At 39.9% G+C, this 26,118-nt stretch overlaps 1 protein-coding gene across 2 annotated transcripts; it reads left to right on the forward strand.

The window, feature by feature from the left end:
- Nucleotides 1–12,718: 12,718 nt before the first annotated feature.
- Nucleotides 12,719–24,838, forward strand: AKNAD1 (AKNA domain containing 1). 2 transcript variants are annotated; one of them, XM_086462889.1, is made up of 16 exons: nucleotides 12,719–13,771; nucleotides 14,444–14,503; nucleotides 14,839–14,962; nucleotides 15,055–15,197; nucleotides 15,304–15,363; nucleotides 15,856–15,989; nucleotides 16,341–16,476; nucleotides 17,214–17,299; nucleotides 17,835–17,928; nucleotides 18,477–18,580; nucleotides 19,922–20,007; nucleotides 21,528–21,650; nucleotides 22,762–22,843; nucleotides 23,646–23,793; nucleotides 23,891–23,893; nucleotides 24,421–24,838. In XM_086462889.1, exons 1-16 carry the CDS (start codon nucleotides 12,722–12,724, stop codon nucleotides 24,538–24,540), a joined length of 2,553 nt encoding a protein of 850 aa, XP_086319015.1. In that variant the 5' UTR covers nucleotides 12,719–12,721; the 3' UTR covers nucleotides 24,541–24,838. The 2 variants fall into 2 exon arrangements, with proteins under 2 accessions (XP_086319015.1, XP_086319014.1); XM_086462888.1 differs by lacking the exon at nucleotides 23,891–23,893 and adding an exon at nucleotides 21,757–21,867 and having other exon boundaries at nucleotides 12,734–13,771; nucleotides 17,136–17,299; nucleotides 17,835–17,930; nucleotides 18,467–18,580.
- The last annotated feature ends 1,280 nt before the right edge of the window (nucleotides 24,839–26,118 follow it).

The raw sequence follows: 26,118 nt of genomic DNA on the forward strand, positions 1-26,118 counted from the left end.
TACTCTCCGGAAGTTTGTCCGAACCTCGAATCGGGTAACTCACACAAGGAGATAGCTGTAAGCTGCCCAGTCTACAGCAACCACCCACGAGCGTTCCTGCTGCCCAGCAAATGCAAGGGAACTGAAAGTGCCCCTCCACAGACGGATACGCTCGTGCAAATTACTACATGCCACAAACTGAAAAGCGTGTACTTTGGCAACTGCCACGGATCATGAAATGACAACTCTGGTAATTTGTTTGTACGTTTATATTGTAATTGTAATTAACTGAATAATTTCTTTGAAGAAGGCTTTTTAAAAATAAAAAGCCAAATTTGATAAAAAACCAGAGCCATATTTAAAAGCACATCAAAATGACTTCATTTATTTAAATATCAATTATTTTTAGCAGTACATTTCACATCAGCTGTTTATAACTTCATTTTATCTGAGCTATGCTTCTGTCCTCATACTGAAGCTCATCCTCTGACTAATGCCACCATCTCCCACCAGCTGGAACCACTACTGCTCCTTTCTTCCCTCCTTACTGGCCATGCAGCACATTCCTGGTCTTGGGAGGGTGATCTGGACACACCCGAGTTGGCCAACACATCATGATCACAGCCCCAACAAAAATTACTGCGTCTGGTCCCCATTCCTCGCTTCCTTCCCCTGTAACTCATTAGGGTGTCAAGCTCTGCCTTCAGCCACGCCAACAGGCAATCAGTAAGCAAACGTAAAGCATGTTAATTAGAGTGGTGAATTCAAAATGCAGGAGGTGGCAATCGATGAACACTTCCACCAACGGTATCTCTCAGGCGATAACTGACCCCGGAGGATCACACTACAGCCAGCTAAACCTGCCTCTTTCAACTATTCAGATTATCTCTGTGTAACCCAGCCTTTCCTGAGCTGTGATCAACACAGAATTCGCCCAGAGGACACGGTACTTCAGCAGAGAAGCCTAGTGAACCAACAGAATGCAGAAGTCCTGCCCTATTGGCGTATCTAACAGTGAAACAGGCTTTCTCCTGAACTTGCATTTTTAATTAAAACTCGATGCAGCATGAAAAAAAAACACTTGGTGCTTACTAGGAAAAAAAATCTGTATTAATGCAAAGCAGATGCTTTCATTTTATTCTCTCCACACCTCTAACCAATGCAGAATCCATCTCCATGTTAAAAAGCTGCCTTTCAGGGAAGCATAAATAGAAAAGTGAAGTTGTATACACGACTTTAAAATGCACAATTTTATTACTGCAGCTATCACATGCAGAAAGTCCTAGCCTTTCTGTAATTTCAAAATAGTGCAAGAAAGCACACAGAAAAAAGATTTGGCCTCCTTCAGAAGCGGAAAATTAAACTGGTGTTACTAACTACACAGCGGTATGATACCAAAACTAACACCAACACACCCCAAAATCAAACAGAGCAAGGCAGAGGTTAGGCAATGAAACGTGTCAGCCAGTTTATACCCCTCAACAGACAAAACACGCACTTTATCAACACTTCATTAGGAGAAAATGGTGAGCCATAGTTGGGGCTTATCCACCCTGTCTATTAACAGCTAAAGGATCTTCAACTAAACCACCAGTAAAAAGCTAACATTGCCTCAATTCAATGCTTTATCTAAAAAACCACTTATCATTGTCAAAAAGTCACTTTCCATTCTTTTCTATTAAATCACAGATTTATATAGAAGCTGTATAGATACAGAAGCTTGGGGTTTGCATGGCACGAGGTTTTATGACTAAATTCCTTACTAAATTCTATGAAACTACTTTTAACTTGATTCTCTGAAATTGCATAAAATCTATTAAATTAATTTCTACAAATTTTACAATGAAATAAAAATGGTAAAATACTAATGTTACATACTGAAGAGAATCCCACACAAAATGCCCTGAGAAGTGAGAAATGCCATCATGCTTGCACTTATTCAGAATTTTTCATAAAATTATTATCAGTGTTCTCAAAAAAGGGAACAAAGGCCTAATGGCTGGCACTCAACGAAAGGACATCTCAACCTTCCATTAACACCACTGTGAGACACATACATAGATACGTACATATGCGCTAAGACTTGAATGAGGCTCGCTCACTCTCAAGAAAAATTACAGAAGAAACTGAGACTCCCCCATCTCCAATTCTGCTCAGTAGATTTCAAGTCCCTGATACAACAAAACAACAGCAATAATTTCTTTCTCAAAAGCCTGTTACACCGTCCAGACAAGCATTTCATGTTTTAAGGCCTTTTCCATGTCAGAAAAGCTTTGATTATGCACTATGAATTTTATCACACTGGCAGGCAATCGCTTTAATCAGTCTGCAATTCTCAGTTACACTGAATGTCTATGACGGATCCCATCATTTTAACTTCTGATGAAATACTGTATTTCCGCAAAGTGAAAACGAATTGGCAAGCAACAGAAAGCCGATGCTGCTATTTATTAGCAGCCTATAGAACCAATAAGCACAACATAGTCAGAAAGGGAGATGTTTTTTCCCCCTGCATTCCCTTAAAACAGTACATTTCTGCAGCTTCAATGGCTCCTTCCCTCAACCCATACCCTTCTGCAGTTGGTTGATGATCAAAATTATTGCTTTGCTTATCTATACTTGCACGGCTGACATATGCTGACTGGTCACTCGGGGGCTGACAAACAGAGCACCAACAATTAATTCTTTCTGCCTTTCCCTAAAGGAGGCAATCAAGTAATGCCTTCTCTACCCATCTGCTCCTTTTCAAAAAGCTATAGGAAAGAAGCATCTGCCAAATGAAGCCGTCACTGAATGAAGATTCAAAAGCTACCAGAGGAAAGTACAGATAGAGGTAGACCAATCGCACAAATTGTATTTCCTTAGAAAAAACAGCTACGGAGATTTGTTGTTTCAAGATGAAGGCAAATTTCCCAATGGTGAGCTAAGCTTGAATTTCCTTTCAGGAAGAGGCTATACCATGGGTAGGAAAAAAAAAAAGGAAAAGCAGCTTGAACTGGATTATCTAAAAAACAAAACAGAGCTTTGCATACCCTATGGAGAAAGAGACAGACTAAACAACAACAAAAATATACTGAAAATTCTATTACTGAAATACAGAGGTTAGCTTGGCTCCGGACTGTCAAACAGTAACACAGAATATATAAACACAAACAGTACAACAAGGAACACTCAGAACTAAACAAATCATAATTTAAGCCTTCAATGCTATCCAAGGACATTTTAAAAACTCATGTGAATTAACAAATAAGCCTAAAATAATAATAAAAAAAAATGTATCAAGTTTAATATTGTATTTACATAGTAAACAGAACCATCATTAGCATTTCAGTAGTAACGCATATTCCCCTGTGACATTAAAAAAAGTGTGTGCCATGTTGGGAAAAAGCTGTTCTTTCCAAACTTGAGCACAGTACAGTACAAGTGGCGAGTCACGAGAGTGGACCACGCAGATACAGGGAACACGGTGTTAAGACCAGTGTGGCTACTCTTGGAGGCTTAATTTTAAATTCCTCCCTGCACCACTTTTGACAGAAGTTCGGCAGCTGACCGCACACAGAAACCACCTTCACTGATGAAGTGAACTTGAGGTTTTATTCAGGGTCAGTGACGACATGGAACAAGACCTGCTCTGAAATACTGCCTTTTTCTCCCCACGGATTTGTATATGGAGCAGATACCCCCAGAATAAAGCACGGGGCTTCTTCCAAAGGACTGGGTTAGCAGCATACACCACAAGCAGCGCACAAGCATACTATCCAGTACACATCCAAGCACAGCTCACATCCAACATTAACGGGTTGCATCTGAAGGACAATGGGAAAGCTGAGCTTCACGAACAGCTACCTCAGACACTCCTCCTAGTGTCTGATCAAGAAGGTTCTGCAGAGCTCACTACGGAGCATGAGACAGTCCCAGCCTAACACATGCGGTTGGCCACCTGGGCTGCAAGCTCGCATTGTTGGCTCATATCCAGCTTTTCATCCATCAGCACCCCAAAGTCTTTCTCGGCAGGACTGCTCTCTATCACATCACCCCTCAGCTTGTATTGTTTACCCCATCCCAGGTGCAGGACCTTGCACTCAGCCTTGTTGAACCTCATGAGATTCACACAGGCCCACCTCTCCAGCTTGTCCAGGTCCCTCTGGATGGCATTCCATCCCTCAGGTGTGTCAACTGCACCACTCAGCTTGCTGTCATCTGTAAACTTGCTGAGAGTGCCCTCAATTACACTGTCTATGTCATTGATGAAGATATTAAATGGCACTGGTGCCAGCACAGACCCCTGAGGGACACCACTGGTCACCCGTCTCCATCTGGACATCGAGCCATTGACCACTACCCTCTGGATGCAACCATCCAGCCAATTCCTTACCCACCAAACAGTCCACCCATCAAATCCATCTCTCCAACTTAGAGAGAAGGATGAACTGTGTCAAAGGCCTTGCAGAAGTCCAGGTAGATAATATCCATAGCTCTTCCCTTGTGCACTGATGTAGTCACTCCATCATAGAAGGCCACTAGGTTGGTCAGGCAGGACTTGCCCTTGGTGAAGCCATGCTGGCTGCCCCGAATCACCTCCCTGCCCACCATGTGAAGTACGGAAAGTTGACTCCATTATCTATGAAACTGTTTCATCTCCCTTCTTAGCCAGTTAATGCCCAAGACTTATTTACTTCACTATAACCAGCAGTCAACAGAAGCGCAAAGGTTATAGAAGAGTAGAAAAAAATACCAGTAGGGGCTATGACCCTCATGACACCCCCCTTAAAAAATTAAAACAGCTGCTAAATGAAAAGTTACACAAATACTATCATTATCTGAGTGATCCAGCTGCTTCTATTCTTCACTTCTCTCCCCAATCTTTTTCTAGCACTGTATTTACCCAAATGGAAGAAAAGGCTTTTTTTCCAACTATTTTAATTTACTCATCAATTTACTTTAACTTAATAATCAATACGACTGCAGGAGGAGAAACCCCCTCGTGACAAAGGAGCACAAGTATGCCCACAACAGCCCAAAGTAGTCCAATGTAGGGCTCTAAAAGAATTTCACTGTAAATATTAGTAACTACAAGAAATGAAGTAATGAAAATACTGCATAAAACCCCATAACTACTTTACAAGATTAAATACATAATTATAAATCATACTAGTTTAATAAATTCTATTTATATTTTTTAAATAAGCTTTAAAAAGGCCCTAGCAGTAAGATCCTTCTAAATGTTGAGACTTTTTTTAAAAAAAACCAAACAACTAATTTCTGAGAGAGCTTTTGCTCACAACGAAGTGGGGATCTCACCGCATCCACAGCTGAAAATGGAAGCATGGACTTGCATCCGACACTAGAGGAAGACAGCTCCAGAGCAGAGTCCAACATTCACTACCTATTTGCTAACAAGGCCCTGCATCACGACAGACATGGTAACGGTGGAGATATTTATCACCCTATTTCAACGTTGTTTGTTTGCAGTTTCCTTTATTTCTTTGGTTACCTAAACCCAACGGACTCTGCTGCATGGTGGGTTCTACACAGAGGTAAGAGAAGGTTCGGTCCCTCTGTGCCCTTTCACGTTGGCCTACTCCCCTTGATCCTCCCTCACACCTCTCCCAGGCACAGCACAGATGCCCTGGCTCATACAACGTTCTGTCAAAGGCAAACAGAAGTCTCGGAGCATTTCTACGTGCCCTCTAGTATTGACCTGTATATACTTTCCACTTACTCGGTGGATTAGGAGGAGGTTTTTTTCCTTTCCTTTCTGTTTGCTGAGTAACTAGTTTAATAGAGTTTGGGCTTTCAAGTAATGTTAAAGGTCTGCAACATGGCAAGCCTTTGAAACTCCATGTATCCTTTTTGTTCATTTTTTCCCTCCATTGTTAAAGGGTTGTGCAAGCACCTCCTTTAACAAGTTAAGCCTCGCCTATCATTATTTTCAGTATTGCTCACAATTATCAACTTTAAAACACAAGCAGGCTTAATGACACAAGTTATTTCTGCCAGATCATAGAAACCCTATTCCAAATAATGATAACTGAATCCAGAATCATCTTCCTCCTCTGAGTCAGAAAGAAGCTCGCCTGCATTCTTAAGGGTTATTTTCTTTTCCTGTCACACAAAACACCCAAGCAGCAGATAAAAACGGCATATACACTGCGCAACAACAGAAACATATCACACCAAAAACTAAAGAAAAAGCTAAAACTTTCAGTTAAGGAACATTCAAATTTCTGGCCAGAATCTGGTCACCCTAAACACCCTATTTTCACCCAGCAATCAGACCGAAATGTAAATACATTCCTCAAAACAGAATAATTAAGGACCACGTAAGTGACAAATCCATACATCCTCATTGCTAGTACAGTCAGAGAACCGTCACAGTTCCAGGACAACTCTATTAACTCCAGTAAATGCGAAGGTGCCCTGTTGAGCATGGTGAAGGTATAGCATAGGTCTGTAAACAGAAGTATTTAAGGCAGCTGGCAATGATGCAGGTCACGTATAGCAACTTGCAGTCTCAGAATGACCGCAGACAACACCACACAGTGGCACACATACTTCCACGGAGTAAAGGAAAGAAGAAATGAATGCACCTATAGGACTGATCTCTGAGAGTATTAAATACCAGCGTCCAGTGATGCAAAGGCGGACCTCTCAGTGCCTCTGGCACACAGTAGCTTTCCAGAATAGAACACCCTTTTTCTGGGAAATCAGTATTTAGCTGAAAAGCAGCTTGCTACTTAATGGCCATAACTACTGTCTAGTGTGCAAGTTAAAGAACCGGGTGTAGCTAACACAAGTAACCACAAGCATTTTTATTATAAGGATATTCCTGCAGAACGTTTATGTAAGCCAGCTATTTAAATCCTGAAGTGAGGCAATCCCACACTATGACAAAATAAGAAAGGAAGAGAACATGAAGTGCCAGCAGAACATAACCAATATCCCCACAATAAAACTAATCAGGCAACTGAAAATCAGTTTTAAATGCAGCAAGATTATGATTTCAGACACAAGATAGTAGAATAACATCTTCTCTTTGCCTTAAAAAAGAGCAAAGTCAGACTAGCTGACAATTTTTCACATATTTGATACATCAAGGTATTAGAATTCCTTCTTTTATTCTTTTTTATCAGAACGAGATCCAAGTTTTTACATACCGTCACTCACAGACTGAAAACAAACACTGTGCTGCCTTCTTTCCAAGCATCCCGCAACCGGAGACGAGATTTGCAATTTTAAAGTGCTTAAATGCCACAATAGACTCAATGACAGTTCACAACAAAGTAGTAACTTGTGATCCTTTTATTCTTAGCCTAAGTTTAAACCATATTACCACAAAACCTGTAAGGTTTTTGTTACCAAGTTCTGAATGCAGATCTGAACATTGCTCCTTCTGCTTATTAGGGACAATCTCATGATGCAAATTAACATATACTAGATCTCTCTCCCAGCTAACAAGACATCTACTCGAGTACCTTCAGTTTGGGAAATGGAGCATGTTATACGACATGAAAGAACACCAGATGGGAAAGTTCAGCCCAAAATGTCAACTATGTGTACTTAAAGCTGATAGAGCAAGTTGATGACAAATCTCTCCAATAAAATGTTCCAATAAAATAGCTCGGCTCCTCCTTGGCCTGTAATGTCTCTTAAAAGAGATCCTAGTAAGTAAAAGAAAGAAGACAGATTGCGTAAGCATTTTGCAGCGAGACAGAAAAATGAATCTTCAGATTTCATAAATTAAAAAAAAAAAACAAACAACACTTTAAATCCTTAGAATCACAGGCAGTAAAATGCGACAGCAATTAAAGTGAAGCAATACAGCTGCTATATCAAATTTCCCGTTTCACACCGGGCTGCTCATTCGGAGAGTAGCAGGCATTCAGCACAAAGAACTCATGACCACTCCAGCAAGTTTTTATCCTGCAAGGAGTGGGTGTAGCTCTCAGGAAACCTGTATTACACAGCCAAAATGATCCATGACGGTTTCCTGCCAGCAGCATTGCTTGGTCCATCACCTGTGCCCCGCAATTCCCAAGTACTAACAGAAAGTATTAACTATCTTCTCTGCGACAGCTGACCAACACACAGCTGCCACCTGTAACAACTGCCAAAGCGCCAGGCGAACACATACTGTAGTGAGAAGGACATGGGCGGTCTTTTCTTACTGTTTGCTTCCTACAGACACGGGGACAGTTTATTTACGGTACACCACTTACACGGATTCAGGGGAAAAAAAAAAAAAAGAGTATTTCTTGAGGTGCCAAGTCGTAAACTGCTTTGCATGTTTATTCGAACATTCGGGATGCAGGTGCAAATCTATTCAGAAGCCAGTCAATGCTTTTTTTTTTTTTTTTAATCTGTGTGATAAATACTGAACTGGACCTCATCTTGCCCCTATCGCCCACACGTTTATCCACTATAGATACACGATGTCACAGAAACACGACAGGTCACAACAGCGTATCCTCTCCTCTAACCAACCAAGGATCGCTAGGTGAGGTACAGGCACCGAAGTGGTGCATGAAGGAACAAAATTCCTAACGGGATCCTAGCATGATGATGATAGGAAAAAATGCAGTAAACAGAAATAGTGAAGAAATAAAAAAGATTTAGAAAAGCTTCTCAGTAGACTATGTATGGCTTGTTTTCCCCGTAACTCAGCTGCATGGAAGTTTTTCCTTCATATTAGTAAAAAGTTTAAAACACACAAAAGTTTCTTTATATGAACAAGAACCATATTCTTCAAACATTGCCAAATTTGAGTCCCAAGAGGCAGCTTGACATTAATCATCTGTTTAATACTGCGTAAGTTTCAGACCATCTCTTACCAGCTTTTCCACTTCTGTTTTTCCTGTACTTTACATTCCTAATGTTGTGGTATTCCACAAAATAGTACTCTTTTGATATGATCATTTGTATAGCTGACTTGCTACTAAATGCCTAAATGAAAGTTAAAGGTTTTGTTTTGTTTTTTTTCCTTCACCTGATATCTCTCTACTTTTTCATTCCCAGGAATAGTAAGAGCAATAAAATAAATTTCAGAAAGTCATGAGATCAATACTTGTTTCTCAAATACAAACAATTTCATTAGATGTTAACCTTAAAGACTACTAGAACCAAGACCATAGTTACCACATCTGGGCAGGAATGACTAAGTTGTGGGAAGTAAAACCGACCGCACGACTGCTACAAAAAACTGAATGACAAAGAAAGTACAAATACCTTTGCTATTAAATTTTTAAAAAGTGGAAAACTAGGAGAAACTAAAAATCAGCCTGTTTTAAGCAAAACAAAAGAATCCAGATAAACTGCATAAACCAAGAAAAACTCCCCACACGTTCAAAAGTTAAAACTACAGACGTTTATCTTGAGAAAAACACACCCACTTTTTAATAAAACTTTTTCCTTCCTAACTAACGGGAAGGTAAGCTGCTCTCCAAATCATACTGCACATGGGCACCTGAAGAACATTGGTTTAGAAAACCGGTCTGCTGCCATTTGTTGACAAGAAAAGGCTGAGGACTGACATTAGAAACAGTTCTAGCAAAATAAGAATAAATTCCCACCCTCGCAAGGTGTAAGAGCTAAGACCCATTTTCAAAATCGTGCTGTTCAACATGCCAAAAGCAGGAGGTTTTCTATCTTTTTTGCAATGCTTTTACTCAACATTAATACCGGAAGAGACTGGCTTGCTGACTACCAAAAGAAAGACTAAGAGGAGAAAGAATTGGTTTACCTAACACCCCAAAAAAAAAAAAAAAAAAAAAAAATCAACAATTTCAGCCAGGTGACAATGAGAGCACATGAACAAAATGGTAAAATGCCTACCAACACCTCTTCAAAAATTACTTTAACCTAATCATCAAGTTCTGGGGAGACCTTCTAGCGGCCTTCCAGCACTAAAAGAGGGCCTAGAGGAAAGGAGGGGAGGGACTCTCTGTCAGGGAGTGCAGTGATAGGGCGAGGGGTAAGGGTTTCAAAGTGAAAGAGGGGAGATCTACATTAGATATTATGAGGAAATTCTTTCCTGTGAGGGCGGTGAGACACGAACATGTTGTCCAGAGAAGCTGTGGCTGCCCCCGCCCTGGCAGTGTCCAAGGCCAGGTTGGATGGGGCTTGGAGCAACCCGGTCTGGTGGAAGGTGTCACTGCCCATGGCAGGGGGTTGGAGCTAGATGGTCTTTAGGGTCCCTTCCAACCCGAACCATTCAGTGATTCTGAAGTAATTCTCCAGCAAGAATAGTAGCAATGTACAATCCGCAGTAGTTTTAAGCTGTTTGAAAGAGTTATAAGAGCATTTAAACAACAGCATTTTAAATAAATCAACAGACAAGACCCACATAGGCTTCTTCCAGTCCAATAAAGCTGTCTTAAGCTTCAGGTAAGTTTTGTCTCAGCTTTAGACGGAAGTAACTGAAAGTATAAAGTCCTTCCTGCCGAAAAGCAACCACAGTTCAGAAGTCTAGGTAAACATTAATGGAACCAGTAAGAAGGAACACTGGTACAGGCCTACAAATGAGTTGAAACATGCAATAAAAATACATAAGCAAAGAATTTAGAAGGACTGCATTATGAGGATGACTTTTTGCTGACATTTTCAGCTCCTGTAACATTATGACTTAAACAAAAGGCATAAAGTTTTCAGACAAAATTTAAGGAGGGACTGGAATCTCTTAGCTGATCTTTTTGAGATGCAAGACTCAGCGTGTTCTTCTAAATTCAGAGATGGTCGTGCAGCTCTCCATGGCAACCCAGGAAGCACACGCCCGGCAGCCTGCTGGCAAGAAGCTGACAGGAGCAGCACGTTAGGCTGAAAAGGCTTTTAAAGCAGAAGAAAGGCCACAGCTTCAAGGTGGGGTCAAATCCGCGTCTTTGCAATCAGGTCAATAAAAGGATAAAGAAGAATTCCTGATTAACTACGCTCCTCTGTTCAAAACCTGAGTAAGCAAGAGAAACGGAGGCACTAGACCAGCGAAGGCTACAGTCTAGTGGACAACTAGGTTTAGGTGTGTTATAATTTCAGTTTGGGTATGCCACAACATACTGCCTAACCCAAATTCTGAGAGAGTTTAAAACTTGTTCCCTGTATACTTCACCTCACACAGTATGTTTGCGGGTCCTTTGGGTCCTGTGCCGTTAACAGCCTGTCTAATTCCCTCTCCACTTTAAATTTTATTTGCTATTTATCAGCCCCATCTCTCTCTCGAAGCACAACGCAACTGGTTAAGGACACCTGGCGTGATGCCTTTCTGCCACCGACTCACTTCAGGGGCACAGGGGCGATCTCGGCGGCACACAGGGCTGGCTGCGCAGGGATGCCTTGCTCTGCTCCCAAAGCGCTCCGGGCGGCGACCGCCGGGATCACAACGCCGGGATCGCAGACGCAGACAGCGGCTTCTCAAAGCCGACCGCCCGGTCAGCCTGCTCGCCGCCGCCGCGTCAGGCCGCTCGGAGGCGGCTCTGCCATCAAGGCCGCTGCAGCCTTACGAAGCCGGGACCGGCAGGTGAATGGCGGGAGCCGGCGGGCCCTTTTGGGCCAAGCGGCCCCGCCGCGAAGCCTCTGCCTGCGCCCGCCCGTGCCTCCCGCCGCCCCTTCCCGCCCGAGGCCGCGCCTCACCTGGGTGCCGGGGGCCGCGGGCTGAGGGGGCGGGCTCGCGCCGCCGGTACCGGAGCAGCTCCCCGGCGCGATCGCCAGCGCGGGGAGGGCGGGGCGGAGCCCGCCCACGCGCAGCCGCTCTTCGAACCCACCAATCGCCGCGCGCCCGCCCCGCCCCGCCTTTTGCCCTCACAGGCGGGGCGGCTCAACGGCTCTCCGCCGCCGGCGGCGGCAGCAGCAGCAGCAGCGCTCTGCGCACGCTCCGCCCCGCCGCCGGAAGGCCGCATCATTCGTACGGACCAATGGGGAAGAAGGGAGGGGTGGGGCCAGCGCAGCCGCCTCAGCACCTGCGGCCCGGTCGTGCCGCCCCTCACCGCCCCGCCCGGGGCGGGGCGGTGAGGGGCGGCACGACCGGGCCGCAGGTGCTGAGGCCGGCCCCGTCCCGCCGCCCCCGGGGCCGCAGGGTAGAGGAGCTTCGTGCAGGGTGTTCTGCTAACGGCCCCTGCAGCCGCCCCGCTGTCCGATCGCCTGCGGGCAAGGGGGGGGGGGGGGGCTGGGAGTTCGTCGCTCTCTGCTCGTAACGAAGAAGGTGGAGCAACGGGACGACTGCACGTCACTGCAATAGCACAGTAATTAGTGCCATCTGATTAAACTGGGGGAGAAATAATTTTTTTTTTAAAGTTGGGTGATTTTTCTCTGGTGCAGAAGCTGAAGAAACGCTGTACAGGGGTGAGGTAAAGTGTGAGAAAGTGTGTTGTATTACTTTTTTTTTTTTTTTTTTTTTTTTTAAACAGCTTTTTGGTTGTAGTGCTAGAGCAGGATTAACAGGCAAGGGCAGTGAGCTCACTTTCCCCACTGGTTTGGTCATTTGTGTCTTATTTCCTCGAGTAGTTAACCCAGAGTGTCTCTAGTGTAAATACAAAAACGTCCCTCTGAGGGTGAGGGTTGTAAAAAAAAAAAAAAACCTATGTAAGTAGATCTTCCTCTCCCCTGTATTTAAATATAACATAACGATTACTCCTACATTACAGGTTTTGCTCCATGCAATAATAAAAGCTGTATCTAAACCTGGAGAAACAAGGGCATTCATACTTTACATAAACCAGATATAGAGACTACGAAAAAGTGCAAACCCTCAGCCTGGATGAAAACCCAAATGAATAGATCATTTTCAGATGAATTAGGCTGTATCACAGATGCAACTGCTGTGGAACAAGATGACTTACCTTATGATGGAGATGCAGGGATAACCTGTAAATACAATAATAATTCAGATAACTTAAATAACTGTACTTTTACAAAAGTTATTTCTGGTATTTTAAATTTAGCCTGTTCTGCAGAGCATACACCCATAAAAGCAACAGCAAATTATGAAAGTCATCCCCAGCCTGAAGAATTCTGCAGTCACCACAGATGCACCATAGGAACAAGGGGAATTTCAGCTGAAATGCCTGGAGGTGAAGCTTCCTTTAAGAAGGAATTACCTGTTGGCAGCTTTAGTAAACCAGATAGCAACGAACATCTAACCAACTCCAAAATGTCCAATGTCCTTTTGCGTCATTTTTCTAAGGGAGAGTTAATAAGCACATGCCAGTTAATTGAATGGGAGACAATACCCGAGACATCCTGTACTGAAAGTATCGATGACACTGCTAAGAAACCTGAGCCTTCGGAACGTGTCAAAGACCCTTTAGCACATGAACAATGGGCAACTAACTGTGAGGAACACCACTTAGAAAAGCACAAGGAAGTGAACACCGGTGACAAAACCCACAATGTGCTGCATGAAAACAGATGTGTTTCCAAGAAATCTGTTTCTTCCACCGGTAAGTGTGGGTGCAGACAAGAAAACTCACAATGGATTGATGAGAATGAAGATACACACATCTTTCAAAACATGGAAGAACACGCCCTATTTAAGAAAACAGTTTCACCTCATGAGCTCAAATATGGCCAAGGTCAAGCTCGCTATTGCCTTCCTGACTTCTCTAAAGTTGCCTCACAAGTCCAAGTACCAATAACAAGTGACAATGTTAACTCAGTTCCTACAACTGAAAGAACAAAATCCTCCCCCGTTGTGCTAAGTAAATCGCTAATTGTGAACAACATTCTAGAAAATAAGAACGACCTCAATTCTGCTGAAGTAGAGAATCAAGAAGTGGTGAGTGTTCCAGAACTGCTGCAACAGCTAGAGGTAATTTCAGATGCTTTAAGAAATTCTTAATACTCGATAGAGTGATGTTTACCATGAGAAGATACTCTGTGTCGAATCAAATCTAACATGACTGGTTCGCGCAGGCAGTCTATAGGTGTCAGCCAGTATATCACTTTGGTCAACAATTGCCTTCAAGAAAAGAAAATTTGGTGGGACTGAATTTATAGGGAACTTTCATTACCAACAATTTAATGATGCTCTGGAGTATTATTTGTGATTATATAGCATCCTATCAAATCATTAGGAAATTCACTATAAATTGTTTTTTCTAGTATTATATGTTCAAATTCACCAGAAGTACTAAATAGGAAGTTTTTCTTAAAAATATAGTTTCATCCTGTGCCTGTGTTTCTGTTAAAGACATCTTTGCCTTTTTCTGCATCTTAACACTCTTCAGCTATTTACGCTGGTGTTTATTGACAAGTCAATTCTTTTTAAAGGATTTGTTTGACAACAGTATTTCTCTTGCTGTGGTAAATTTCTTCTGAAGTTTTTTAGTAATTAGATAAACACTTTTCAGTTTCATTCCCTGCCATGGAGTTCACTCAGACAGCTGTACAGATGCTTAAATCCATTCCTAAGTTTCTATCTTTAGTAAATCGTTTGAGATATAACATTAGTTTTTCCTATTATTTCATGGCTGCAAACAAGATGCTGACACAGCAAGCTGAAACCCGGACTCCCATTGACCATCTGAGGTTGAATCCCAAGGTAAATCTCTCCAAAAATTTTTTTTTTTTTTTTAATTAATTCTCCTTTATTTCTAGGACTATGAATATTCCCCAAAACTATTTTGGTCACCTTCATATTGTACTTCCCATTTATACAAATCCTCTTTAGATTTTCACAACAACAAGTTGAAGTACTTAAGTATTTATGTAATGAGACACTATACATATACCAAACTATAAACACAGATAATTATATAGCACTCTTATAAACAATTTCATTAACAACTTGTCCAATGTATTGAGTTATTTCTAAAATTTTTATGTCCACAAGGGTTCTGTACGTTGTTTCTATAACCAAAGTTCTCATTTTAACAGATAGTTCCTCAGTCAGATTTTCCAAATGCCAGCGCTGCCATTTACCCAGGAGGCACTGGGACATCCTCTGAAGTCCTACACGCTCCTATCCCTATGCAACCTACACATGGTTTGTCTAAAGCAAGTAAATAAAATTACAGTAACTATGCAAATGACTTCTGTAATTTGATAGCACTTTTTGGCAGAAATTCCAATTGATTATCTTGTATTATGTAGGATTACAGCATGGAACACCACCACCAGCAGCTGGTATGGCAGAAGCATACTGTCTAAATCCTGCTGATTTACTGCCAGAACTAACACTAGGAGAAAAGATGTCTCAAATACTAAAGCATCAGACAGATCAACTGATAAAGAAAGTAAAGAGCTCTGGTTTAATATATATTTTGCACTGATGCGTGAATTCTATATTCTGCATATTTGTTTTTAAAATCCCAAATAAAAGTCTAATATTTTGTCTTGAAGGTGGAAGACTTCTCTAAGCATATGACCCAAGAGACATTCCTTTTACAAGACAACTACTTGGTAAATTAGTTTATGTATTTTCAGTTATCTGAAGTGCGCTTTCAATGGCTGTAGACTCACAATTTTCTGGCAAGATACTCCACGTTTTCCTCAAACAGATGTTTAAAAATACTCTTTTCTCAACCTCAGACTGAAATTCTGAGTTTAAGAGGCAAAAATGAAGGTGCTCAGTAGGTGGCTGAGTTCTTAAATCAATTTTAAAGATTACAACTCCAAATTATTAGTGAAAGGCCTTAAGTTGCCATACAAGTTATGAATTTTGACATGTAGAGTATCAGTTCAGAAGTTTTAGTATTATACTTGTGCATGACAGAGCAGCACAGAGTACTAGGTGGACATACAAGGTGCAGTCCTGTTACAATTCAGAGCAGTAGCAAAATTCTTCGCAACATCACTGCAAACAGCATCTGGCTTACACAGCGTAAGTAGCTATCACTGTGGCGTGCTGAATCATAACAACATTTGCTATTGGATTATTTCTTATTGGTGAAGGCATTAAATCAATTGAAGAGATACCTTGATGCCTTGGAAAGGAATTACTTAACAGCTAGAGAAGAGCACCGTAATTTACAGCTGCAGAACTACAAGGACGAGCCTATCAACGTTGGAGAGTTTGATCCTGAAAGGTTAGAAGATAACTGCTTAGTAGTACATCAGTACGTTTTCAATATCTTGAGTGTCTTACAACCATTACTTCATTTACCCATTACAATTTTTCTTTAGTGAAAACATTAAGATAATGTTGTATGTGGTAAGCTAGAACTGATTTGGCCAAAATTCATGTTGGGCTTTACATATCCCAGTTATAATTAGGATATCAAATTGATTAATTCATGTACTTAACAGGGACTCCGTGAACTTCATTAATTTTTTTTCCTATGGGAAGTGTACTGCAATGGCCAACGTGGTTATCATAGTAAGAAATAAACTACCAGTTTATACAGGTTTCATTAACTGTGTATGGCAATTGGGTTTAGACAGGTGGAAGGAGAAATATTTAGACTTGGAATGCTGCTTGAAGACCTCCAGGAACAAACTGATGACAGCAAATGCAACTTGCCTTCTTTGCTTACTTCCTATGAATCTGCCCATTCATCATATTCTCCTTGTGAGGTAACTGTTTTGTTATTTAAAGACTACAATTATTCTGTTTTACTGATGCAAATCTCAAGAACCTCAGTGTGGTTGTACTATTGTACATTCTCCTCCCATAAAAGCATGACGCTTTTAGATAGAATGTTACTTTAAAGAAAATGTTTGTGAAATATTAACTTCATAATATTTCATTAATTATAACAGAAACCTAGGTATAAAAACTGAGCTCCACTGAATATTCTTAATCCCAGCTTCAAAAGCATTTATTTCAGAGTAAGAAAATACAAGCAGCTACTTTAACTTTTACAAAGCTGTCTTTGTTTTAGGGAATTAATCACTATCATTGACTTGGAAGAAATAATTACTTCATTTGGCCAAGATTCTTAAACTGCAGAATTACTAGAAGACCAAACATTATTGTGCTACAGAAAATTGAGTTTACTGCTGAGAATGGTATATATACAAAATATTATTTTGTCCTGGATCTTAAATAAATAAAAAAAATAAAATCTTAGAGCCTTCTACAAATCTACAGATAAGTATCACCAAGTGCTTTCATAGTCAATATTTTAGAAAACATTTTTCTTGAATCCCAGAAAATGCTGGCTGGTAAGTCATGTACTTGCCACGCGGTGACTACATTTTACATCTACCTATGCTGTGGTTACTTTGTACAGAGCTCGATAGTTTCAAGCATCGCTGATCCTCCAGAAAGAAGAGGTATCGACACTGCATTTCTTCACAAGAACAGTGAGGGAAAAGAGAGTCAGACAACTGATGTAATCCCACAGACAAATCGATTTTCTTTAGACGGTGACAAGTGCAATGTTTGTCTTCACATGTAAGTGAAACCGTTGAAACAGCTATTGAAGTTTTAATAAAAATTTACCTTAAATTATTTGCTGCATATAGAACATTGGGATGTCTGGAATCTTTGAAAGCAACAGGAATATTTCCAGAATAAAACTTTTACAGAATTCTGTAACTACAAACCCCAGAATTCCTTTCAGCCTGGCATTCCTACCTTTCTGGGTTTTATGGACCTCAAAGTCTTTCCTGAAGTCAAAACACTACCATCGGTTTCACTAGGAGTTAAATCATACCTCTGTATAAAATTCATTGCCACCACACAAATTCAGGGTGTGAATGACTAGTCAAAGTACAGTGCCAGTAAGTAATTGTTTGCCAGTATTTGTGTGGTATTTTTAATTAAACAAAAAAAGGAAGGGATGCAGATGTTGACATAATTAGGCATCAAAACTTTGTGAAATAACTCTAGATACCATCTCTGCCCTCCTGGGGAGTATTTCATAGGTGTTAATCATCGCAATGAGAGTAGAAAAATAAAATAAATGGTTTCGCCTTAATCAATTAAGGTTACAAAAGACAGCTGAATCAACTTCCAGAAGAGAAACAGAGCCTCTGGGAAAAGGAGGTCTGCTAGCAAACAACCATTCTTCCAACATAACGGTATGAGATCTGCTTCCATACTCACTTTTTGGTTTTAGCTTAGATTATCTTATTCACCTTTGAGATCACAGAACAATTTCCAGTTTTTGCACAGCATGACAGTTCAGCTTTTGAGATACTGCAGCATATCGTAACATCGCTGAGCTGACTTCCAAAGGAGAAATTTAAGGACTCCCAAACATTTTTTGAAATCTGTAAAAGGTTTACTTCCCCTAGGAAGACTTAACTGTGTTTACTAGCCTGTTTGTTCAGAGAGGAAAAACCTACAAGCAATTTCTTGCCTACAAAAATATTTAATTTTAAGGCAGTGAGAGAAATATCTGTCTTGAATTCCAACTCCACAGATGAAAAGTGCTCATATTTTGTCCACGCTGCTCTACAGTTACAACAGATAAACTGTAGAGCTGATGGCAACTAAAAGCAATATAGAAGTGATACACAAATTATGTCCCTGTTTACACTATCCTGTCTGATATGTAATACAGTTACAGCTACCCAGTAATATCAACAATTTTATATAAATTTGTTTTGCCTTCTGGGTGCAACAGAGATTCCTTTCACCGGAGGGAAGATATGCTGCTGAAGATCTTGCATCCCACAGTCAGGGTACATCATGTCAGAAATGTAATGCTGATGAAGAAAGTATGAAAGGGTAAGCGTATTATGTATTCTGGCTAGTCAGAGGCGTGATTTTCTACAGCTAAGTGAGCAGATACATGCATGAACACTGATATATCTCTATACTGGACTCTGCATGAAACACTGAATAATGCCTTTAATGCCTTTAATATTTATAAATGAGAGGATGATCTGTTTTCAAGTTTATCACCAGTTAGTCACATCAGGTATGTGATATACCAGATGACTAGAGAAACAGCAAAACTCCCATCAATTTTATTGAAGAGAGGATTATATTCATATTACAAAGTAGCCCATCTCAGTGGACCAGTATAAGGTTTATGGTGCTTAAATGGCACAGAGTTATTTTAAGAGTGTATTAAGAGAAGAGGCTTTGTCTTTGTTCTCTATTCAGTGATGCATGTCAGCATCCTGAATTGGGATGACTGCAAAGTGGTCAGCAATGAAAAATATCTGAAATTTTCATTGTCACAAACTAATCTCCAGGCCTAGAAGGAGAACATATTGATACATCTGCATATATGTAAAGTTTCACTTACAGAAATGTCAGCATAATCAAATAATTCTACATGGGTTAGATTTTGAAATGTTGGCAAATTGAATCTCTATCCAAAGCAAGATCTTATAATAAATGCAGTGTAGAGCACAATAATATTATCTAAATATGCTCTCAATTATTTTACAGAGTAGATTTTAATATTTAGTAAAACTCACCTGCCTTCCACTTTTTGCTCTGTCATTTAAAGAAAGTTAGCCCAATCTTCTGATCTTTATTTTCATGAATGGGTGGAAAATTTTCCAAATAAATGTGATGATACTATACGTCCTAAGTTGAAAATACATGTCAAATAACACAAACAAGGAACTTTGTTCTTGTTCTGCCTGAAGGTACATCACATATATTCCTCTAATCATCTAAAGCCAGTAAAATTAAAGCCTTAATAGCTCAAAGTTACTAAGAAACCACATCATCCTTACCACTGATAATATTTTGATCCAACGTATTTTAACACATATATAAATACACAGCATGTCACAGTACTTTGCTATTCAAAGATGTGTTTATCAAGACCTCTACTTTTAAGCATTTTTAACAGCTCTGCTAAGTCAGGGTCCTTTTGTCACAATGTGTCCATTAATTAACGGGGTCATTATTTTGCAATTGGTTAATTTTTAATTTAAGTTGCTACTTACCACCTTTTCGGATAATTGATACAGGTAGAGTTCTTTCTGTGAGTAAATCTGATTTCTCCTCAAATAAGAAATGGTCAAACATTAATATAATATGCTCATAAGGCTCATCATAAAGGTATTAAGATACAATTAAAATATCATTCTGTTTTCATGCTCAAAGAAATACAAATATCCGGGAAAGGAAAACTGGAACATGTTCACTCTTCATTCACAGAACACCAACTGATTTATCAGATACCAACCTGAGTAAGTAGTGATGGCATACAAAGGTCAGAACTGTGCTTATACCTATTGAAGCTGCTAATACCTCCTGTTAAGAAATATATTCTGTCACATCTCAGCAGCACGGAAATTGTTTTGTAGTTTTAACAGATGTTACTGCTTAGCACAGCACAAGACACTAAGAATAAAAAGAGAGACTGAAGTGGACACCAAGTCAAATTCACTGTGGAAGTCTCAGTGACAAACCAAGAGGCAACAGACAAGCTGCAACAGAATTTCCAGTTAGATATGAGCAAACCAGTTTTAACTCAGGATCTAGTCAAACATTGAAACGGTTTGCCCTAGAGAGGCTGAGGCACCTCCATCCTCAGAGATACTCAGAACTGAGCTGGACAGGGTCCTAGGCAACTTCATCCAAGTTGGTCCTGCTTTGAGAGGGAAGGGGCCGGCCAATCTCCAGAAGTCCTATCCAACCTGAATTACTGTTTAATTCTAGTTCACCTTTTTAGATAAGTTTCCAAATATTACTAACACTTTCAAAAGCGTAACAGTGGTGTGCACACAATGCTTTGATTTTGCTTTTTCTCCTTATCATGTGCATTTATTTCATGTCCAGAAGGAGATTCCAAACTCGGCAACTAAAACATCATTTCACATCAGTTCTTACACTTTTAGTTTTTGAATTCAACTTTCTTGTTCCACATGAAAACAAAGGAAAAAAGTTTTCCTAAATCTCTGAATATTTCCAGTCTGTGTCAACCCTGAATGGATCACTTTCCTTAGTCCAGCTCCTAATATAATTTCACCAGATCCAAACTAGAGCCCACACAGGCTGCTATGAGCTAGTTAAGTCAGCTGTCAAGTCATCCAAGGCTCCACCTCTTGGAGGTTCACTAAGGATCTGTCAGCATTTGTTTCTCTTGGGGCGCCCCAACTTTATCTTTCCGCTGCAGAATACTCTGAAGCTGTTAGTACCCAACAACTAAAGAGAGAATAGCATGAACTGTCCTAGATTCAGTTTTAAGTCTGAATATGTAGGTTACTCTTACCTTTGGTCTATCTTTTGTCCTTAGCTTCTCTGTGATATCCTTGCACTTTAATACAATACACTGGGGCCATTATTGTTGGTAGTGGTTTGTGCAATAGCTAGAGCAGGGTCATACTAGAGCCTCCCAAATTCTCTTGTCCCACTCCTCTTAGGCTGCATTGTTTTTGCAACACTTCAGCTCGTAGGAATTTTAACCTTCAAAACAAGAAGCTGAGGACAGGGAGAGCTTAATTGTTTTAGTTCTGCAACTGGAAGCAGCCACCTCCAAAAAACCCCAGACAATACATCTGAGGATACAATCAGGGCTGAAAGCCAGTATTTAAAATTCAATCCCCACCTATAAAATGGAGGAAAAAGTACTTCTTCAAATTGCAGTAGTGTTAAAGGCAGCAAAAGACTCAGAAATTATGGTGCTATAAGCCAAATAATTACCTAGGTCCACAGGCCAACATGTCTAATATTTCAGACCTTTTTTTATGTATTTTTGGGATTTTAGGCAGTGATTCAGAAGACATCTCAGCCTGTGATTCTTGTAGTGATTCAGAAAGCAAGGATCTTGTAAGCTGTGAGACTGAAAGTTACAAAACATTCAGTACAAGATTATGTGGAGAGAGAAAAGGTATTATGATTGTAAAAATATTAAAATCTACACAAAAATATTGTTTATAGTGAGAGTTGTTTAGTTAGGTTTCTTTTTCCCCTAAGTAACATGTCTTTGTTTTCAGGACTTAGATGCAGATGCCCTAGAGGAAGCAGAGATCAGTTTAAACTCAGGAAATACAAGGAGTCTGTTCCGTCTTGTGCCCTATGTAGAAATAAGAGTTCTGGTTCATCCTGTAAGTATGGTGTGTTAGTGAAATAATTACCAATCGCAGGCTAGATTTTAAGGGGCAGAAAGCCACGCTGCACATATCAGGCCAAATTTAATTTTGTATAAGCGATGTGTAGCACTGTAGCTAAACAGTGGATGTTATAGATCTTGTAAAGCAAGATCAGCAAGTCCAACTTTTACACACCCAGCCAAGTTTAATCCCCATGCACGACAGCTTTAGCCTTCTCTGGTTCTTTATGAGAGAAGTCCCTTCCATATTTCATTTACAACAGGAATATCACATTTTACAGTGCCACACAGAAGAATATTAAAAAGCTGGCACAGTAATGCCCAATTTTAAGTGCTATCTGGTACATAATGTAGTGTAAACAAGTACTAAAGAAAATTCCAGCTCTACCCTCAAATTGTGTGACACGCAAAGTCAAGGAAAGCCTAATTTAAAAAATAAAAAGTGTAGATCATCTAGCTTTTAAAGTCACTTATCTCAGACTCCTCTCTATACTGTAGGAAGAAATTGCATGCAGAAAACCGACAAATTTTCATCAGTGGAAAGAAAGTAAAAATTAGCTACTTCTCTACAGAAATACTGTAAAACTATAAATCAAAGTAGTATTCATGTAATTATTAGTATTATAAGAATCTGATTATTCTACACTTTCCCCCTGCAGTCTTTCACTGTATGAAATGGAATATAAATCTGCATACCATTTGCCACAGAGCTAAATTCAAACCCAAAAAGGTTAATCTGTCCTCATTTGCAAAAAAAAAAAATCTTAAACATATCCAAGTTTTATTCAACAGTGGTAGTTACTAGATTTTTTTTATTTATGCTAAATAGAGAAAAATGTTAAATAGAGAAAATTACTTTTTGTTTATAACATGGCCTCAACAACTCCAGCTCATTCAGAGAAGAGAATCTCCACTCAAAAGCATCAAAAAAATAAACAGCCACATGAACTTGTAAAGAGGCTTTCCGAAAGGTAAGCTCTAGCAACAACTATACTTAATACAACAGAAAATGCCATTGTTGAAGATTCAGCATAGAAAAAACTCAGTGGTGTCATAAGCAGGAGGAACGTTTTATCTTTTGCGGTGCATGTGGTTACTCATTAGAGAAATATACCCTAAGACCAAGTGGAAATAATTCTTAGAGTCATTCTTCAATTTTTCTAATTTAATGAAGAGTAGACATTCGACTTCTTTAGCTGACACATTCAGTAGTTAAAAATTTAAAGTCTCACTTTAAGAGGGTGTTCCCATTCACAGATTCAAAAGTAAGTCTGTTAAATATTTAAGATGCAATTCTGTTTGCTACCAACTATTTCTTTATAAGCAACAGTCCTACTTTTAACTGGGAGTCCAAGAAGTAAAATGGATTCTTAACTGTAGCACAGACTGGACTGAAACTCAGACAAGTTTTGTTGTCATAGTTTCTGACAGCATTACTCAATAGTGGTGATTGCCTGGAAGTACAGCAGCTGCACTTGAGAATCAATAGCATAGAGCGCTCCATGAGAGAAAGTTACAGCACCAAGAGTGTGATGCTATTATGGGAGATTTCCTGACTCTGCATCCTGCAATGTTTTCTGTCTTACTGCAATACAGATGTAACACAAGTTACGAAGGACTGTGTTTTACAGTTAAATGAAAAATTCCACTCATTGTAAAGTTAACTTGCAACTGAGTATGCTATCAAGGTGTATGTATTTTATTCACAGCTTAGAGATTCTTTTGCTTACTAAAATTGTTTGTATTTTATTTTATGTATCTTCTTATCTTTAGGCAAAACCTTGAGGCTGCCAAAACCTGCTATTCAAGCACGTATGATAAAATTATCCTTTCACATCAACACCTACCCAGTAAGAAGTCTACCCAAAGCAAGTCTGCAATCAATGTCAGAAACAGAAATGCCAGTTATTCTAATGCAAATGTAAGACTTTAGAGTGAAAATTAAAAGCCACACAACTATCATGGGAGGAGTACATTCCCGTACATAGCGTCATGGCACTCAAACATCCCATTCTTAGCAAGTGGATTATTACAATCTAAGCATGTCTAGTCCATTTGAGGATAAGTTAGGAGGGAGTTAAAAACCCAAGTATTTTAGCTAATGTATTACTTCATATGAGTATGTTGCAGACTCTTATGCAAGTTAGTCCCTGTATAGAGGGTGAAAGGAACAGAAAAGGAGCACTGGATCTTACCTCTGGAATTATGTTTCATATACTGAAACAAAGAATGTCACCCTAGCCATACAACCCACTATCAAAGGCAAAAGAAAACTTTCTCAGTACCACAAGCGTGCACCACACTGGGGCTGCTACTTTAGAAAGGTGTAAGTATCTCTCAGTTCAAAGGATTACACAATCAAAGAGGGAAATAAATAACAGATACTTCCAACTTGAATCATGGAGCAGTCCATCACATGACCTGGAATTTTTACTTCTCAGCTTGTATTCAGAGTGAAAATGCTACACAGAACCTTAAACATCACTTTCTGTCCTATACTTATAGTTCCCTTCGGTATTAACAACGCTGTATTTTATTATTCCAACAGATTTTAAGTTCTGCTCTGGATCATGCCATACAAACAGCAAACAGTTTGAAGAAAGCTACAGAACGAATGGTACGAGCAGTTTCAGAAGATCTAGCTAACATTAAAAGAAACCAGCTTTAATTACCCAGTTTCAATACATTGTTTTGCTGGTTGATACTGAAGTGTCAGTATCTCTGCAAATATGAGATAGTAAATACGAAGATCTGAAAGTCAGCTAGCCGACTTCCCAGCTGTTCTGAAACTGTCAGTTCAAACTAAACCTGAGCACAGTGGCATCCCACATGTTTACACTCAGAAATCAAAAACAAATCACTAATTCTACTGAAAGTCTTCAGTATGTTGGCTCACCCCTTTTACTGTGTACAGCTACCTTCTCTAAGCATTCACTTAAGATAGCTTAATAAAAATTGCCTTAAACAAGCAAGGTTAACTTTTTGACTTTTGATTTCTCCCCACCTCCAAACAGGAGAATAAATCTCAGTCATTACCACATACATTTTCTTCCCACACTTTAACAGCAGCTGCTTAAGCACACCAACAAGGGGAAACAGCCTCTGCACCAGAGACACCTATAAGCATCACGGTAACAGACCAAGTCATAGTTAACATATGTAATTATTTTGTTTTTAGAGTGCCCTACATTGAGAGTTGTTTGTTTTTAAGATACCTCCTCGCCTGCCTCAGTAACTGAGCAATACCATTTGTTGTCCATGTACTCCTAACAGCTAAATTGTTTGTGTCTTTACCTTGTCAGATGTATCTGGCTTTGAGATTTTTAGCTGGTGGTAAGTAGGTTGGAAAATTTTTAAATACTGTAGAAATACAGTGGGCCAAGAAAAGTCATCTATTACTTTCCTTCTGAAATCCATTTAACTGCAGTGGTGAAAAACAAGCAGCAGCAACAGCCTTGTGTTACCAGAGATGCTACTCACCAAAGGAATTCCAAAGTATACAGGGACTGATGGAAATCATCACTTCAAGTCAGAAGGGACACTGCATTGCTTAAAAAGGACAGTCATGTTCAGGCAAACCTAAGTGGTTTCACCAGTTGATGGCTACGGAGATAATCCAGTCTCTGTGCAAGCAAGCAGCGATAGCTAGGCTTGCTGCTGGTACACTGATTTACTAGCCTGAGTTGGTGCCTTTTTTCAGGGCTTCTTCCACACTTGATAGCCAACAATACCATTAACCTTTCTTTTCTCCCTTAGACCTTACTGTACATCCTTATAACTCAATTTGCTTCTGCTTATTATCCATGTTTTTGCTTTATTTAGTTTAAGACGACAGCACAGGATAGCGAAAGGCTCACTCCTCTGTGCTAGATTAATGTTTGGACTGTCCCTGTTATTACTTTGCAAATGAACTTAATAGTTGAAGTAATTGCTGTAGGCTTCTAGATCAAATAAGATAGATTAATCTCTCTTCCACAGAAATCTTTCTACGCCACAAGAACAGCTAGACCTTTTGTTTATTCCTGGGTCTCCATCTGAACCTGCTGTCCCAGGCCCGACAGCAAATGCCCAAGAGAGAACGTTTTTAAGACGACAAGCACCTGCTGACATTTCCTCAGAACATCTCTGCCAAACTGAAAGCTGAGTCTTTCAAATGAGCAGTAATATTTTTATATTTAACAGCCAGATAAAGGCTTCTCTCTCATGTATGTCAAGGTTTTTCCCCCCTCATGTAACAACGTAGAGC

The sequence above is a fragment of the Leptosomus discolor genome, chromosome 3, assembly GCF_034619465.1.
Source record: "Leptosomus discolor isolate bLepDis1 chromosome 3, bLepDis1.hap2, whole genome shotgun sequence".
Taxonomy (NCBI): domain Eukaryota; kingdom Metazoa; phylum Chordata; class Aves; order Leptosomiformes; family Leptosomidae; genus Leptosomus; species Leptosomus discolor.